The sequence below is a fragment of the Elgaria multicarinata genome, chromosome 10 (assembly GCF_023053635.1).
Source record: "Elgaria multicarinata webbii isolate HBS135686 ecotype San Diego chromosome 10, rElgMul1.1.pri, whole genome shotgun sequence".
NCBI classification, from domain to species: domain Eukaryota; kingdom Metazoa; phylum Chordata; class Lepidosauria; order Squamata; family Anguidae; genus Elgaria; species Elgaria multicarinata.
In genome coordinates, this window is record NC_086180.1 from 72444897 (window position 1) to 72464173 (window position 19277).

Genomic DNA, 19277 nt, shown 5'->3' on the forward strand with positions numbered 1-19277 from the left:
TAATAAAAATTCATTCCCAACTGGAAGCAACATTGCCATACTTTATTTAGCATGTCAAGTAATATAAAGGGTGAACATCCGATGACATCAATCACCAAGGAAAGAACTCTGTTTTACTTATTCTGTTTGCTGAATAGGACAAGAAATTATGCTGAATATTGATGTGACATTCCAAGTATTCACACACAGCTAACAGTTGAATGTCTCTCTTTTTAAACCAAGCTGAAAGTAGAAAAATTTAAAGCGAGCAGAATATTTCTTACACAACACCATGATTCTTACACACTGGTCTGGTTCGCATGTCACACTTAACCATGATTTAGTATTATTGTGCATGAACCTCAGAAAACATGAGTGAAGCCTCAAGCTTGAGCATTCTTGGCTCTTCTCCCATGTGGCTGTGAGGAGGAATAAACATGATTCAGTTTCATATCCCTTGATGCCTAGCTTGTCACTATGTGCGAATGAAGTATCGTGGTTTAAACTAAACTCTAGTCAACTGCTAAACTAGCCAACTTCAAACCATGGGTTATCAATCTAGCTTGTTTAATAAACACGAGTTTATTTTTAACCAAGATTCCTGATACATAGGAAACAATGAACAAGAAATTGGGGAAAGTGAAACTGAATCATGGTTTCTTCCTCCTTCCGAATACGTGGGAGAAGGAGAGGCGAGGGAGAAGTGCATGTAACAATGAATCATGGTTTAGCATTACATGAAAACCAACCCATCTTTTGGACATTATATCCCATTTATTTCCTGATATTTCTGGGCAATTGACTTAGGAATGGGGAGCAAGCTTACTTTTGTCTATTAGCTTATTCTTTATAGACGTTTATTCATACCTTGTTCTCTGCATGAAGAACATTGTGAGCAGTTAAAGGCCCTTGACAAACAAAACAAGGACTTGTAAAAGCACAATTGAAGACCAACATCCTGTATAATACTCAAGAGTGAATGAAAGCATGCGAGCCAAACTCTTCCAAAAACATTTCTATTTGATATATTAATTGGAAATAAGGAAAATGTGGTAGAGAATTTCTCCCGGACATGTTTATTATTTATTTATTTATTTACAATATTTATATACTGCTCCCCATTCAAAATTTCAGAGCGGTGAACAGTTAAAATAGATTAAAACAGAATAAAAACACATTAAAAACAGATATTTAAAAGAAGCAAAATGCAAAGTGAACCGTGGCTGGTCATAAAGGGAAGGCTTCCTGGAACAATGACGTTTTCAGGAAGCGCCAGGAAGAATACAAAGTTGGCGCCTGTCTGACTTCCAGAGGCAGGGAATTCCATGGGGGGGGGGTCACCACACTGAAGGCTCCTCCCCTGGTGGACTCCAATCGGACAATAGGTCTATGTGGAACCACCAGGGGCATGGGCTCAGATGACCTCAGTGACCAGGCAGGTTGATAGGGGAGAAGGTGTTCTCTCAAGTACCCTGGTCCCAATTGCTTAGGGCTTTGTACACTAGTACCAGAACTTTAAACCTGGCCCGGTAGCAAATAGGCAGCCAGGGTTCCTTTTCCCTCCCTCCTGCTCTTATTGCCACAGCCATTTCTGCAGTAATTTACAGTGCGATGTTATATGTGTTTACTCAGAAATAAGCCTCACTGAGTACATGTCTCATTGAGTACAACCTTACAAATAGGTATATGATAGCAGTCTTAGACACTATTTTGGGAACTCAAAGCCACTAGAGGGAGCACATATTTTGTCCGTGACTCCTGTTTCCAGAGCTGCACGCTATTAACATTTATAAGGTTATTTTTCATGGAATAGCATTTCATAGCATGTTATGCATCTCTGGCTGAATAACCTCCAGTGTCTGGCTTTAAAATGTGGAAATGAAATTCAGTATGTACATTTATGAAGTGAGTTGATCAGCAATCAGTTCAGCAATCAATATACAACCCAGCTGTTATGAAATTGACTCTCCCAAAGCAATCATGTGGCAGATTTAAACAAATGAAATGTTTCTAAATTGGACTATTCGACTCAATCCTCCACCATTCCAAACCACCCCCATATGTTTGACCATATAACATGATTATAAAATCCAATTGAATATGACTCCTATTCAAAGATTAAAATAAAACTTAAACATATACCTTGCAGTCCATTCTGCAAAGTTTTCCTTCTTGAACTACCAGGTCTCCTGGGGCCTGCAGGAAATGAGGTCGGAAGAAGCGTTCCTGGATTGGCTCATTTTCATCTCCGCTATCCCTTGACCGAGACCGAGGTCTGTAGAGAATATACAAAATGAGTAAGACCAACTGACCTCAATGAGACTTAATTCCAATGAGTCATGTATAGGATTGCAGTGCAAGTAATCTTAACTCTCTGCCATGCAAAAGCTCTGTACAATGTTCCTAGACAGTAAAGTTGACAGATTGTTCCCAGTTTAGAAGTGCTGATCTATATTGGCATACCCACATTGTCCTGGATAAACTCATAATGCTAGCCCAACACCACAGATTAAGACATTGCACAGACACAACACTCATTCAACCTATCATGCTCACTTGCCAATGCTGATAGGTCTGGCCCAGATTTATTTACTTATTTTACAACCGCATTCATTTTGGGGCCTGCCTGTTGGAGAATGGATAATCCATTTGAAGGGCCAAGTCCAGGGGGAGGCGCTGTAGCTCAGTGGTGGAGCACCCACTTTGCATGAAGAAGGTCCCCAGGTCCAATCCCTGGTATCTCCAGGTAGGGTTGTAAGAACTTGCGCCTAAAACCTACCAGGAGATCTGCTGCTGGTCAATGTCGACAATACTGGGCTAAATGGACCAATGGTCCAATTCAGTAGGAGGCAGCTTCCTATGTTCCCACGTTAGTTCCTCTACATGCTTACTAGAATGTAAATTTAAATGGAGGCTTTCTCTTTATGAGCCACATACAGTTTTCTCTACTACACACATTCAAAACTGAGTGCTGACAGAAGCTTGAAAATATATGAAGTGCCAGATGTTAGCAATATCATCGTGTTTCAATTAATTTTGGATATATTCCACTCTCACACACACCCAACAAGAAAATCAATAACACTATGCGAAATGGCCCACCTAAACCAATCTCTCCCTAGACCAAAAATGTCTCATACAGTCTGGAAAACCCCCAAACATTCGCTGGGCGCCATCCTGCCAAATGTATGAAGTCCAACTGATTTCAGTGGGAGAGATTTAAGTACATGCTTAGCTCTTTCGCCAAAAATGAATGGAACTCATGTTTTTATTTATTTAATTCGTTTTGGCTAGATCATGCTCATAACTAGTTATTTTTTGTCATCTTGCCACCAACGTTATTTGCTCTCGTGACATCTGAAAACTAGGCAGCATGGGCATACGCTTACTTGCTTCTAAAGCACAAAGGCATTACTATGGGAAAGGTTTTAATGGAAATCAACATCTATTTTCTTACGGCAAAACTCTAAATCATGGGTTTTTCAAAGAGGTGCCCCCCACCCCCACTTTACGTTGGCTACGTATAGGTGTGAGGAAAGGCAGTACCAGTATGCTTTGTGTAATGAACTCCAGGAAGGACCAGGCTGCTAAGAACTGCTTCACACTTTACATAGCAACTGAATTCTATTAATACTTCTGAATTCAATTAATGAGAGCCAGTGTGGTGTAGTGGCAAGAGTGTTTGACTGGGAGTCGGGAGATCCGGGTTCTAGTCCCCACTCGGCCATGGAAATCCACTGAGTGACTTTGGGCCAGTCACAGACTCTCAGCCCAACCTACCTCACAGGGTTGTTGTTGTGAGGATAAAATGGAGCGGAGGAGGATTATGTACGCTGCCTTGGGTTCCTTGGAGGAAAAAAGGCAGGATATAAATGCAATAATAAATAATTAAATAAAAAATATTTGCCATGGTAAGCATGCAAAGTATTTAGGGATTTTGCATGTTCTCTTCACATTAGCTATGGTTACCACAGCAAACACTAATGAAACCCAGTGGCTGCATAAGCCATGAACCAACCCTTAAGCTCTGTTGTGTAATGGATCTAACAATACAGTAGTTTTAATCTTTCAAGCCATAGATGGCTGTTATCTAAATGACTACTTTCTCCCACACAAACCTGTTTTCAAGGCCCTCCTGTGGGACATCCTCACCTGAGGTTAGGCAGACTTTTCCAGAGGCGGCACCCTAACTGTGAGAAATCCTCCCTAGACATATGTCTTTGGGGCCTTATCACTTGCTTTTAGATGCTAAGTCAAATCCTGTTCTCCAATGCCTTTTCTCTCACGTTCTCCTATAGCTCTTAATAAAGTCAGAAGCCCTTTTAATTGCCTCTTGGTCTTACTGATGCTTTTTTCCCTTTAAACTGCTAAGTTTATTGTTTATCTGTTACTTTAATTTATTTATGGAGAACCAGTGTGGTGTAGTGGCTAAAGTGTTAGACTGGGAGTCGGGAGATCCTGGGTTCGAGTCCCCACTCGGCCATGGAAGCCCACTGGGTGACTTGGGGCCCAGCCCAACCTACCTCACATGGCTGTTGTTGTGAGGATAAAATGGCAAGGAGGATGATTATGGGTTCCTTGGAGGTAAAAAGGCGGAATATACATGCAATAATAAATTTATTTTTTCATTATTGTTGTTTTAAATTTGTTATTGTAATCTCCCTTAAGGCTGCTGGCAATAAGAGATACAAATCTCATCAAACTATCAATAACTTTATGTACAATGATAAACATTGTAAGAGCTGAATGGCACCATTCTTTTCAAGACCAAACAGCTAATCTCGGTTTCTTCAAGAGCTTTCAGTTATTTAAGGCATCATTAACATACGAACATAAGATCAATGCAGGATCAGACCAAAAATTCCATTCTGCCAACACAATGGCCAACCACTGGGCACTGAATTTTCCTCAAGGTCTACATTTCAATGCCCTGCAGATGTCTTGGACTTCAACCCCAACCAGCATGGCCAATGGTCAGGAAAGCAGGGAGTTGTATCTCCAAACATCTGGAGGGCATCAGATTGGGAAAGACTGATTTACATGTTACTATTTTTTGCACTAAGAGTTAGGCTGAGGATGCGAGGTCATTTTAGGCATTATACACAGGGAGAATCCTCATCGAAGAACATCCGATGAACAACTGCTCACGGTGTCAAAAGTATTGGCGATAAAGACAGAATTATGGGGAAACAGACAGGAAAGTTTTTGTATCAGTATAGGAGCCACAAACAGTTCCCCATGTCTAGAAATCTTGGGAACAATTCACATATGGCTATGGTACCTTCTGATATGAGATTGGCTAGGGGGTGTCCGGGGACTGCGTCCTCTCTGGTTGACAGCCTGGACCATCAGCCTTCCTGTACAGCTCACCCTTCCCTAACAATCAGGGGGAGAGAAAAAATGGAGCAATTATACATTTGAAAACCATTGATACGGAATTGAACTTTTAACAAACATTAAGACTACCAATGCTTATTCCTTTCTATTTACACATTTTCACCAGATGTTTGTTTTTAAAAAGAAAATGTCCATGAGATATTCTGTATTGCACTTATGCATATGTGCATGATGGTGTAATCGCACCTTCCGCAGGAGGACATCCTTGGAATCCCACAACTAGAATGTGGGGCAGGGAGACGCGGTCAGTGGAGATCCAGTAGAATCAAGGGACTCAGCAGAAAGGCAGGCAGCTATCTATCTACTGAGGATGCAAACAGAGCACAGGACACGTAGCAGGGCGAATAGCAGGGGTGACGAATCTCTATCATCTTGGGGGCTGAATTCAATTTCAGGGAGGCTCCAGGGGACCCCATTCCAGTGGCGGGTGGAACCAAAGGCAAAAGGGGGCGTGGCAAAAAGCATAAAGGGGAAAGGCAAAATGTACAGAACAAAAAACCAGCACATCTTAGCTGAAAGCTCTTACTGTCAGTAACTAAGCTTTAGAAGAGGCGTTTCAAGCCTTTTAGATTTGAGGGGGGGATGTACAAAAGCCAGAAAATGATGAAAGCTTGCTGGGGCATGGGAAAGGGATATATATGGCCACCTCGAGAAGTTTGGTGGGCTGGACTGTGACCCTAGGCAGACCAGACATCTCTAGGATGAGTGCTCTCCCACTGTATTATCTGTGCTAAAGTGTGCACCCAGAAATGTCTTAAAAGAAAACAAAAAAAAGGGAGGGGCATATGATTTTCTTCTTCTTGATTCACTGCTGTCTTTCTTCATTTTGGTGCCCTTCTTACTGTGTTGAGCACAGCCTTCCCCAACTTGGCATCCTCCAGATTTCCTGACCATTGGTCAGGCTGGCTGGGGCTGATGAGACAGCTCCAACCTGAGGAAGCAGGTAGTGAAGGCTTGTGGCTCCGGTATCAGTGGGGCAGTAAATCCACTCCAGGTTTCAGTCAGAACAAGTCAGCACTCTAAAAAGGAGCTGTCCAAGGTGTGAAGAGCTCCTTTAGGGTTCTGACTGGTTTGGACTGAAACCTGGTGCGGATTCGCTGCCCTACGGACACTGGAGCCACTAGCCTCCTCTGGAAGCAGGGCTTTCTGAGCTAGGCAGCAGCCTTCTCCCTGGCTCCTATTAACACAGCTGGCTCAGACTGGAAGAGCCGTTGCTTTGGGATGTTTTGGCTGCAACCCTATGCACACTTACCTGGGGCTAAGTCCCACTGAACACAATGCAGCTTACTTCACAATGCAGTAGATATGTAGAGGATTTGCTGTTAAAGTCTCAGGCAAGTCCTACATTGGTCTAGTATTCCTGAAGAAACATGTTGCCTACAGAGTCTTAGATAACACTGCTATCGGATTCAAAAATGATGTTTATATATGGGATTTTATTGCATTACGGGAAAAACTAGACATGGAGAGTTTAGTTACCTATTAACAAAATAGCCATTAATCTACACATGTCTGGGGTTTCAAAGTCACACAAAAAGCATAAAAAGCAAGCTGTACAAACACAGAAAGAGCTTGTAGCCACTCAGCTATGGTTTGATTTCACAAATATTAAACAAACCTAGAAAACTCTTTAAGAGTTTAACCAGAAAGGGTGGGTGTAGATAGCAATAAATATGGTTAATTATGAATGGGTTCTTAACACATTGGTACAAGAAGCAATTTGGACTCCAAAGCATATCAAAGATGATGATGACGACGATTGATTGATTTGTATAACACCCTGTGCATTATCTAGTTGTAAATGGGGCAAGGAATAAAAGGAACATGATAGTTGGAGTCTACTACTGACCACCCAATCAAGGAGAAGATGAGGATGAAACTTTTGATAAGCAAATTTCCAGTATTTCAAGGAAATATGATGTAGTAGTAATGGGGGACTTCAATTACCCCAATATTTGTTGAGAGACCAATTCTGCCAAAAATGCCCCCTCCAAGAAATTCCTGATATGTGCGGCTGATAACTTTCTCGTTACAGAAAGTGGAGGATCAGCTGTCCTTAACTTGCCACCCAGTGAGGTCATGGCAGAGGTGAGATTTGTAGCATGGCATGGCTGCCTGGGGCATGTTACGAGTGGAAGGAGTCCCCCTTCCCCACTATCTAAACATGCATAGGATTGCACCATCAGTTTCTTAGCCACTATTCTACCCCGGATCCCATCAGTATTTCTCAACATTACGTGTTTCTCAGTTGGCAGTAAAATTGGACAACCTACTAAAATAAACTGGATCATCATCATTGAGATGATTTATCTCCTTAAAAAACAATGTAAATTTAGTAAGGAAGGTCATTGTAGTGAAACTAGAAGGGGGTAATGGGAAGGTGTACACTGAGGGAGGCCAATGTGTTATCTTCTCTAAAAAGACTATAAGAAATTTGGAAGAAATGATCAGCAAGGGTGTTTGAAATAAGACCTGGTAGTCATCTAATATTTGAAAATTGAACTAGTCTTCAGCGGATGAGCTGGGAGGCACAAAATGGTTTGCATTCATAGCACCACCACCAATTCCATTTATGGTCTAAAAATGGAAGGGAGAGAGAGAAGGCAGAATAGGAGAACAGCAGAAGGATAACCATTAAAAGTGGGTCCCATTTTGCAGGCTGGGTTTAAAGGTGTGAAAATGTCAAAGACAACGGCTTTCAACTTGCCTTGCTAAGGTAGGAGTGTGAAACTTGTGACTTTGCAGATGTTACTAGCCTACAACTCCCATCATTCCTGACCACAGATATGTTGACTTGGATTGATGGGAATTGGAATCCAACACCTGGAGGGTCAAAGGTTCCTTATCCCTACTCTAAGGTTTCTTTAAAAGCACTGAATCACTAAAACCATGGCAGGCCACTAGCGCACGTCCTTCCTCTTCTGTGTGCTGTTATCATACAGATCTCGACTTAGAAGAGAGAGAAGGTGAGAGAAGGGTGGGCAGTGAACACATGACTGCATACTCTCTCACAATGCTCAACCATCAACTGTAAGTGATAATCCTCGGTGGAATCTAGAAGAAAAGTATGTGCACTTAAATCGCACCAAAATGTACCTGGATTCAAGTACACTTAATCAGGTGCTGGCTGGGAGCCTGTGCTTGCAAAATGTATTAGGAATAAAAAAAAATATTGCTGTAGAATTATTAAGTAGATATAGCTTGACAGAAAGCACAAGTTCAGTGATGTTGTAATAACAATGTCAGAAAGAGCCAATTTTTAGAGCTTTACATATGAGGCCTACCTGAATAAGCTCTTGGATACTAAACATCCATTTCATCCCACAGGTGGTCAGCGTTCTATAGCACTTGTGAAACCGCTTTTAGAATAACAAGCATCTTCATGCTTATGGCTGCATGAACATGAATAACAAATGCGTGCAGAAATGTTTGCACGATGAAATTATGCCCATTTGAATCCGATTCATGTTGCTACCTTAATAAGTAAACCTCTAAAGAGCTGGCTACTGATTCATAGTCAAGACCAAAGGTAGAAGCCCATGCTCCTATTTTCCTGGCCGATTTCAATCACTGAACCCCAGTGTTAAGGTAAATTACTGCCTATGGTCTGGAAATGAGTTCTGAAATAAAGGTTTTGTGTGTGTGTGTTTTTACTGAGTGCAGAAACATCTTGAATCTTTAGATCTCTACTTTGTTCATCTCTATAAATTAGCACTAACTAGCAAAAGATGAGTGCACTCACTTCTGCTAAATTTATTACCTTCATCAAGGATATAAGCAAAAATGATCCCCCTGGTATTTAAATTCATCCAATGAAATTTGCTCCAAGCACCATCTTTTTGGGATTGCAAGTCAGTATTAATGAGGCATGGAATACCCTCCACAGGTCTATTTCCATTGCGTCTTTTTAAAACACTGTGCGGACTAGGTTTATATATTGTTGGCTGTGATCATTGCATTGTATTTGTTCCTTAGCATTTATGTTGCTTTATTTTTGTTATAAAATTATTATTATTATTATTATTATTATCACTGACCTGAAAGCACTCATCTGCAAAAGTATTGCATAAATATTGTAAATAAATAAAATATCAGAAGGCCTAAGGGACTGAACAGAAATGTCATCAATGCATTGGGGTTCAGGTTGGCAAGGTTAATATTACACTATTTGAAAATGCCTTTTTACTATGACTATTACAATGATTAAGTTTGACAGCTCATTATCAGCCTACTTAAATCTTCACTCAAACACCCTCTTTTATTCATGTGTTATACCAGCGCACATCTGTACTAGCTTTGAGGCCTATGGACACACTTCCATTACTGTTTAGGATTACAAAGCCTGCTTATTTCCATTTGATGATGATGTAAGGCAATTGGAATCTACGTCTTCTGGTGTGAAAAGCTCATGCATTAATCCACTGCGGCCCTTAGTCTCTGATGCACTCTTAAAAGCACAGTGGAACTACACTAATGCCAGGAGACATAATTGTGTTTATTTGGAAATGATACAGTGACGAGAGAATATAAATGACTGGATGAACCACGAAAATGCTCTTCTTTGTTGCATAATAAAATAAACTTCCAGATTCATATCCAGAGTTTTCTTTGGTTATTTTCCAACAGAAATACATAAATCAAGCAGCCTTTGTCCTATAGCCAAAGAAGAATTAAAGCAGAATGCTTTTAATTTAAATTTTAACACAGAATTACTTTCATTGCTTAAAACAATGATTGGTGGTTAAGGCTGGTAGAGCACATGCTTTGCATGCAGAAGGTCCCAGGTTCAATCCATGGCATCTCCGGGTGGTGTTGGAAAAAACTCCAGCCCGCAACCCTGGAGAACCACTGCCAGTCAGTGTAGACACTACAAGGCTAGTTGGACCAATGGACTGACTTGGTATAAGGCAACCTTCTATGTTCCTAAAGCTGCAATCCTATGCGCACTTACCTGGGAGTAAGTCCCACCAAAATCAATGGGACTAACTTCTGAGTACAAATGTATAGGTTTGCACGGTAAATCATCAACAGATGTCTGGTGGTAGGATTTAAAAAGGCATATTTACGCTATCATATATCCAAGTGGTCCACAGTAGGGATGTGCTCCGCTTCTAATCGGACCGGCGAATTAAAGCGGAGGCGAAGAGGATTGGGGGGCCGGTGGAGCGTTGCGAAGAGGATCGAGGTGAAGGCGGATCCTTCGCCTCGATCCAGAGCTCCGCAAGAAAGGTAAGTGGGGTTTACCGGGCCCTGCCGCTGTCGCCCATGTGGCGACAGCGGCAGGGCCCGGTAACCCCCCCTCCCTCCTCTCCCTTACCTGCGTCCGTCCGTGGTCCCTCGGCTTCTTCAATTGAGCCCGCGGCTCAACCAGGAAGTCTAGGCCGCACTCCTGGTTGAGCCACGGGCTCAATTGAAGAAGCCGAGGGACCACAGACGGATACAGGTAAGGGAGAGGAGGGAGGGGGCCTTACCTGGCGCCACTCCCCTCCACTGCGGAGCTCCGATTCGGAGACAGAGCTCTGCGGCGAAGAGGAGTGGACTATGGGCGGAGCGGAGCGGGCCAAAGCGGGGGGTCCGTGCACACCCCTAGTCCACAGACCTTTCAAAATACTCAGATCAAGGAAGGGTTCAGCACGGTGGATAGAGTCACTGGCCATGACTATCTGCATACACAGAGGGATGCATCTCAAAAAAACAACCCACACTATTGCCTACATTGTCATATATGTTACAAACTCCCCAAAGTTACAAAGAAAAGAGAGAGAGGGAGAGAGAGAGAGAAACACCCTCTTGCACATGCACTAGTGTAGTTCATCAACAGGAAGTGTTTGCTGGAGTTCAGCCAATATTCCTGGCAAGATTGTTAGGGTAATTGCAATAAGAATGAAAAATATAGCATGCCAGAAAATGCTGCACAAATGGTTATAGAAGCACTACAGAGTGCCACAAGGTAAAATTTAGCTTGTTTGCATGTTGCTCAACCCCAGGACTTAAACCACATCCAATAAAAGAAATGCTGAAATTTAATCCCCTAGAAAGAAAGAGGCCTTTAGAGCACGTTATGCCGAGGTAGCAGTCTTGACACCTCCACTAGGCTACGGCAGCAGTGGGTAACCGGTGGCCCTTGTTCTCATTACAAAAGCCCTCGGCAAGCCATTTGTTCGACTCTTTGGCGAGAGGTATCTGTACCTCTCCAAGCAGCCCACTCAGTGAAGCAGAAAAGGGAGGAGAGAGAGAAGACAGTGGAAGAAAGAGAGAATGAGAGAGAAAATGGGATGGCATAAAAAAGAGAAAAGGGTGGTCCTGCCCACGTTCAGCTCTCTGGCTTCACCCCTTAATGGCTTTGAACTATCTGCTCCTATCTGGCACATGTCCACCAACAAATGACTCCCAGTGGAATGTGGCCTTTGACAGCAAAAGAGCTTCCCAGCCCTGCTTTAGAATAAGGATTCAAGGATGTCTTTTATGAGTACATTCATTACCACTCTTAAGAGTGAACATAGAAAGTATGATAAGGCATGTGACCCTTCAGATGTTTTGGCCTACAACTCCCATCCGTCCTACCCAGCATAGCCAGTGGTGACAGAGGACTGGAATTGAAGGGCCAAAATATCTGGAGGGCTGTAAGTTGCCTACCCCTGGTTTAAAATAACAACAGCCTAATCCTATGCCTGCTTAGTCAGAAGGAAATCCAATGGAATGTGAATTATTCCTATGTAAAGGAATAAAGGATTACAGCCTGAATGTTACCACCACTTCAATTTTTAGCCATCCATTTCTGCAATACATTAAAAAAAATCCAATATAACAGTCTATTGAATGAAACATTGGGATATCACCCCAAATATCGCCAAACCTAAAATGGCAAGTAGGATTACATTTTCAAATAATAAGCTCTATTGCTAAGACACAGTTTATCCTCTATAAGAGTGTTGTAGTCTGTTATGAATGTTGCTAGGCTACTTAACCAGAATGGTTCCATTCCTGCAAAGCTCCAAAGCTGTCAATGCTTTCTATTGCAAGATGTGCAAAACATATAGAACCCGACTCGATATCCCAAATTTTGGGAAACGATAAAGTACAAATGTTATTTCTAAATAAATTAATGGTATGGTCAGAGATAATTTCCTGTATAAACAGTAGTAATTCCCAAACTTTGTCAGGGTACACTACTACACTGCAAGAAATGGTGCCAGTTCAGATGTAATGTATTTTGTTCCCCCTGTCCTTTCTGGCCTGGCCATGAGAAGGAGATAAGAAACTTTTGCTTCTGCTTTTAAACTAATCAGATTACCTGGTTATGACTGAACTTGGGGGAGCTTTGGTTAGTTTAAACTCTGATTAGTGAACAAGCCAGGATCATAATCTATAGCTTGATTCTTGCTTGTTTGGTTGGTTATGCTATGGTCAGTTCAAACAAGCCCAAAACAAACTGTAGTTCCTGATCCTGGCTTTTTCAAAATAACCATAGTTTAAAACTAACGAGAGCCCCCAGCCCCAAGCTCAGTCCTAACAAGGAACTCTGGTAAATTTAAAAATGAAAACGGAAGTTTCCCAATCTATACTTATAGCCTTGCCAGGGGAAGAGAGAGGGCAGAGGAGCACATGAGCTGGAGCCTCATTCACATAACACCAGATTGTAGTTTATCATTAATGTCTGAAAAGGTCCATTGATTAAATGAAGGCTCCTGTGAGCTCCAGGTATCTGCCCACAGAGAAGGCACCCTTCTACATATCATAAGAACATAGGAAGCGCCCTGCTCCATCTAGTCAGGAACTCTGTTCACACCGTGGCCAACCAGCTGTCAGCCAGGGACCAACAAAGCAGGACATGGTGCAACAGCACCCTCCTACCCATGTTCCCCAGCAACTGGTGCATATAGGCTTACTGCCTATACAATTTTTCTTTAAAATTGCATTTTTTCTCACTCCTAATTTGATGGCATAGTAGGGAGTGTATGTGTGTGGGGGGGGGCAAACTGATATGGTTTTGTTTTGTTTTTTCAGAAAGGAGTGTGGCTTGCAAGGGGGGTGTTCAGGGGGCAAACGTGCCCCCCCAGACTTTCTGCAGTTGCCCACCCTTGTTTCTGAAATCTTTCCTTATATGGAAAAGCACATGTTGACTTAAGGTTTTAATGCAACTACATGTGTTAGGAATGATAAATAAGAATAAAAATGGTAAATGAGAACCATCTACATTAAATTATTTTCCTTGGGCATCATATAAGGCAGGCTGATTTAGATTAAAACCCGTGACAAAATTACACAGCTTATCCTGGTGCCCACAGTCTGTTGAGTTCTTCCATTCCCTCTGCACTAAGTAGTAAACCTTACCTCATGTTCCATCATCAACACAATCGCATGTCGGGTGGAAACACTCAAAAGGGCATCAGAACATGGGGGAGGTTTTACTATGGGGAGGTGGAGAACTCAACACGGTGTTGCCATTTGGGGGCAGGCATCTAAGTTTTCTCATAATTTATCATTCCACCCAAAGGTAATCAGGAGGGAAATTTGCATAAATCATCAGTGTTTAGTTGAGTTAGGATGCATTTCCATATGGGGTCCCATCAAGGTTGCCTAAGAACACCAATATAATGGCAGGTGCTCAGAAGCACAATGAAAAACATTTTTTTTTAACTATCTCCCAACGGCACCATCTTCTCAACTTGGCAACATGGACTGCTCCCACCCTACTTGTATGAGATGAACACAAAATCTTTAAGTATGACTTGCTCAAAAATGACATCATCCGTCAATTACGTTACCTTAAAGTCAGATTGCAAATGCTTACAAAGATCTGTGCCCAGGAGCACATTTATTCTGGAGCCAAGGCTTGGTTTACCTGTGGGTTGGCAGCCATGATAGTGTAATTCCCATCATCATCCAGGGCGGAGGCTGCGGTGTGGAGAGAGCAGGTCCCGTCAGGTTCTCTTTGCATCCTGTAGTGTTCGCTCCTCTTAGAGATTTGCTTCCCGTCTTTGAACCAATAGATCTGTATCCCAAAAGAAAGCACAGCCAACAAGGAAGGCCAGTACAGTTAAAATTTGCAAACTGAGTGTGAACCTGTATCAACTGTTGACAATGACATAATAATGCCAGGAACAAAAGACACCCAGTGCAAAAAGTGCCTGGCTGTGGGTTTATGGTTCGAGTTCTCATCTTTAGAGGATAAAAGAGGAATCTGGAAGAAATCCCCACCTCTCCTTCTATTGTACATGATAGATTAAATGCTTAAAATGTGCAGCTATTGCTTTTCATGTGCCTAACAGTGAGTGGGGCATCTGTTTATATGTGGCACACTGGGGGGTCTGGATTGTGTAGGGTGCGGGGGCTAAGTGGGTGAGTGGTCCAATCTTGTTGCAAGGAACTGAACTTGAATGCTATTGCATTCTGTTGGGTCCAAAGATCTGTGAACACTAGGAAATAATTGTTCATGAACTTGTACAAGGACTTGTAGAATGCCAGGGAAGAGTTTGCATGTGCTATATAGCAGTTCCCACACAACTGCTTGCACGAGGGGAAGAACATCCTTGCACATTTGTGCAATTTTCTAACCTAGCGCTCTCCAGACAGGGGATACTGTCTGCATTCAAAAGGGTAACTTTGGATCTAACTAAACTTGTGGGTTTTGTAAGATATGCAGAAAGGAACTGAAACCTAAGAACCATATACAGAACATAAAACACCAACACTCTTACTGAACAGAACAATGTTTATACAGAAACAAGAATCCTGTTAGTTCATGACAACTCTATTTTGTATTTAGCCGAGTTTCAAATCTGAAATTAAGAGTCCAATCCTATGCATGTTAATAGATTTATTTTAGATTTTTAAAATAACATTTTAAACAAATAACAGTTCCATCTTTTGTGATTCTCATTTTAGCATAACACAGTATATACTAAATAAGCTTCAAGGAATAAAATAAGAATATAGAGTAGTTATAAGTAGTACAACAAATCCTTTGTTATAAAGGGATTCAGTAACACCCATACAGAAACACGCACACTCTAATCAGTGAAGTATTATCGAAGAGAATCTGAGTGGCCTTTTGTCTTTCCAATTACACGTGTCAATTACATTTAGAACAAGGCACCATCTTTCTATCACATGATAGTTAAATTCTGGATTAGCTGTATCTTTTAACTGATGTGAAATCTTATCCATAGTTAATATTCCCCATTTCTTATCATACTATCCTTGGATAGTAGGAGGATTTTTATTTTTCCATCTTGGTGCAATTTGGAACTTTGCTTCTACTAAAAGGAGGACAACCAGCTCCTTGTCTGTAACACCAACGAGATTGTCATTGCGTCAAAGAGCACTTAATACCGTTTACATTTTTAATATGTGCATTTGCCCTTGCATAATATCTTTGTATCCTAGGACATTTCCCACCAACAGTGAATATATGAGCGTGTTTTGCCACTGCTTTTTCAGCAATACTTTTGTGAATTTATGGATTTATTTTTAAGCAAGGGGGAACATCAAACAGTGTGCAAAGATCCACAAGCACGGCTAAAACCAAAAATAAACATCTATCGCTTATCCTTGAAGTCTTAAAGCACCATTTTTCAAATGTGGCTTCCGCAGGGCATTTTATGCAGTAAGAGTCAACCCTGAGTATCCACAGCAACTCTTATGTTTATAGCAAACAAAAATCATTACTTAAATTGGCGTCAAATTACAACGCAGCAAGGTTTGCTTCTTAGTTTTCGTTACATTTCTGTTTAGAACCACAGTTCAGCTTTACAGTCAAGATTTAATCAGACCCTGGAAGTGCACGTGCCCTTGCTGTTCCCCTCTATCTCGTTTCAGCAACATACAAGAAGACAAGGACCAGCCTGGGTGGAAATGAAACTGGGTATATTGGAAGGGGGATGTAGCTAAGTGTTAAAGCACATACTTTGCATGAAAAAGGTCCCAGGTTTAATTCCTGTCATCTCCAGGCAGGATGAGGAAAACACCCCTGTCTGAAATCCTGGATACCGTGGCCAGTCAGCATAGGCCAGCCTTTCTCAACCTAGTACCCCCAGGATATGATGGACTACAATTGCCATAAACTCCAGTCAGCATGACCAAGAAACTGGAACGTTGGGGGAGATACCTCAAAACATTTGGAAGGTGGAAACGCTGGAATGCTTGTGCTAAATGAGAACCAGTGTGGTGTAGTGGCTAAGGAGGTGGACTGGGAGTCAGGAGATCCGGATTCTAGTCCCCACTCAGCCATGGAAACCCACTGGGTGACTTTGGGCCAGTCACAGACTCTCAGCCTAACCTACCTCACAGGGTTGTTGTTGTGAGGCTAACATGGAGAGGAGGAGGATTATGTACGCCGCCTTGGGTTCCTTGGAGGAAAAAAGGCGGGATATAAATGTAATAAATAAATAAATGGGCCAGTGCTTTGACTCAGTATGAGTCTGCTTCTTATGCGCCTATGCTCAGTTTAGCAATGATCCTGCTGATGCAGCATGCCATCCCACTTGTTAAATGATTGTGGTTATTACTAACTGACTAAATTAAGTCCGATTTGTTTCAATGTACCTAATCTAAGTAGGACTAATATTAGATACTGCCTGTAGTTTTTATCTGGGCATCAGAATAAGTCATATTTGCTTCAATTCCCACCTAGCAGATATTACAAACAGTTGAGCTCCTTTAGTTCAACACCTTTAGGTGGAGAAATTCAAACCTTGTTCATACAACCAATGGATGAATACTGAATGCATTTGCTGGCGGAGAATCGTTTCGGCAGGCCGTGCACCTGACCTATGCAAGTTAACAGAAAGTCAAAACAGGCTTATCTGCACAATCCAAGATCCTGCTTTTTCCAAGGTTCCCAACAGTGTGTAGATTTTGTATGAGCAAAGGGCTTGTTCCAATAATCTACAAAATGCGTGTAGGTTGGGGGGGGGGGTAGGGGGGGCACGATGCCCTGATCCCACTTCTCCCCAATGAATTCATTAAATACATACGCTAGTCATCTGAACAGGGCTCACGTAATGCCCTGTTTATATGTTGACCAGAAGTCAGTGGTAGAGACACTGACACTTTTTAAAGTAAATATTTTGTGCCTCTCATAAAAACTATGTTGCTATGTGTGATGCCAGGCTTCTGTACAGTTAGGTTAAATGAGAATGTCTGCACAAAAAAGGGGACTACACTTTCAGACTTTAACCATCAGTGAATGTTCCTTACTGTCCTTCTCTGCAATGGTTTCGTCACCAGATATTGCTGCCCGGGATTCGTTTGCATTGAGACTAACATCTGCACATTGGTTTATAAGTGAAGAATACATTTACTGTTTATGATTACTTTGAAATGTTACCAATAACTATGAAATATAGAAAGAAAAGCTGCTTTAATTTAGAAAGGACTGGACAGGCCCTGTAAACAATTTTTCCTCTTATCCACTATATATACAAAGTTACATTTGTTTGAATTTTGAACCAGTCATAAGACTTGTAACATCATCAAGTATAAATAATTAAAGAGGGAAGTAACTAACTTCTTCAACAACTCCCCGTCACAGAACATGTTGTTATACACTGCAGGAAGATACAGCAAAAGCACATATGTTTAAAATTGGGGTTATTAATCACTGGTAGGAGAAAGTGAAGCAGGATTTTTCACTGTACTAGATCCATGTGGACCCCAGTCGACCTGACAAACCAAGGAATCCTCTCTTAGCATTTGTTACCTCTTTGAATGGGAAATTGTCTGAATGAAGTTACAGGGCTGCACTCTTAACTGGTTGTGTCAGATGTTCATGGATGAAGAGGCTGTGCAGGGAAAATTCACAGGAAGATCTTTAGCCATGGGGAAGTGTGTGTGTGTGTGTGTATGTGTGTGTGATAGATGCTAGTGAAAGAGCTTTTGTGGAGTGGGAGAACAAGGCATGCTGAAGAGAACTTGTTCATTCTCAAGTTATCTGGAATCATCAAGCAACTAGGGGCTCATCTACACCAAGCAGGATATTCCACTATGAAAGCGAGATATAACTGCTTTATAGTGGTACTGAAGTGCACTGACAATTGTTGGGGCCCATGACACATCTACACCAAGCAGGATATAACACTATGAAAGTGGTATGAAAGAGGTACAGTATATGGTATGTGTCAATGGGCCCCAACAGTTGTCAGTGAACTTCAGTACTACTATAAAGCTCCTGCCTTTTATATACCGCTTTCATAGTGGAATATCCTGCTTGGTGTAGATGAGCCCTAGGTTTAAGGCAATCAACCACTCTGGAGGAATGTTGTTGTATAATTACATTTACAAACAAAAAAGAGCAGAGATGATCTGAAGTTATTATAAGATTTCAACAGCTAATTCTGCCAACTACTTCATCTTTCCTGATGCTTGAAAACCACCTGTTTGTTACTTAGATGCAGAAAATAAGGGTACACCTTTAAATGCTTACAAACTCTATTCAAGTAGGAATATTTATTGGGATACCCATGACCATGTAAGGGTCTCAAATCTTAACAAAGGCTGCGTGCCAGTGCAATGATTGAATTTTTCCCAGTAGTCAGTTATCTCTCTTTCAAAAGCATGTTATGTGCAGGATTGCAAAATATCTATGTTGCCAACAAAAGGCTTGTTAATGTGTTCTCATATGCTAACTCAACTCTTATATTTCAAATAAAAAGTTACGTTATCGTTTATAAACCTCTAGGTCTTAGCAAAGGCATAACTGTAAAAATAAGTTTGAACTTGCAGGCTTCACAGATGTCATAATGTTACCTGACAGATGTTAGTCTTGGAAGAGCCAGTAATTATTTTATAACACACTTCTTTCATTACAGAATCAGGCAGCTTGCCAGGAATTAAGCAAGTATGGATACATTAAGATGTATATACCTGGTGTCCTAGATTAACATGACTATAAAGCAGCA

General features: G+C 41.5%; 1 protein-coding gene across 4 annotated transcripts in view; it reads right to left on the reverse strand.

The window, feature by feature from the left end:
* PALLD (palladin, cytoskeletal associated protein) overlaps positions 1-19277 on the reverse strand; it is a 275860-nt gene that overhangs the window by 7939 nt on the left and 248644 nt on the right. For all 4 annotated transcript variants that reach the window (XM_063136019.1, XM_063136018.1, XM_063136021.1 and 1 more), the window contains 3 exons: positions 14222-14371; positions 5261-5355; positions 2122-2254 (listed from right to left, as the gene is read on the reverse strand). In XM_063136019.1, the coding sequence (XP_062992089.1) occupies positions 2122-2254; positions 5261-5355; positions 14222-14371 (378 nt within the window). The remainder of the gene's footprint in view (positions 1-2121; positions 2255-5260; positions 5356-14221; positions 14372-19277) is intronic.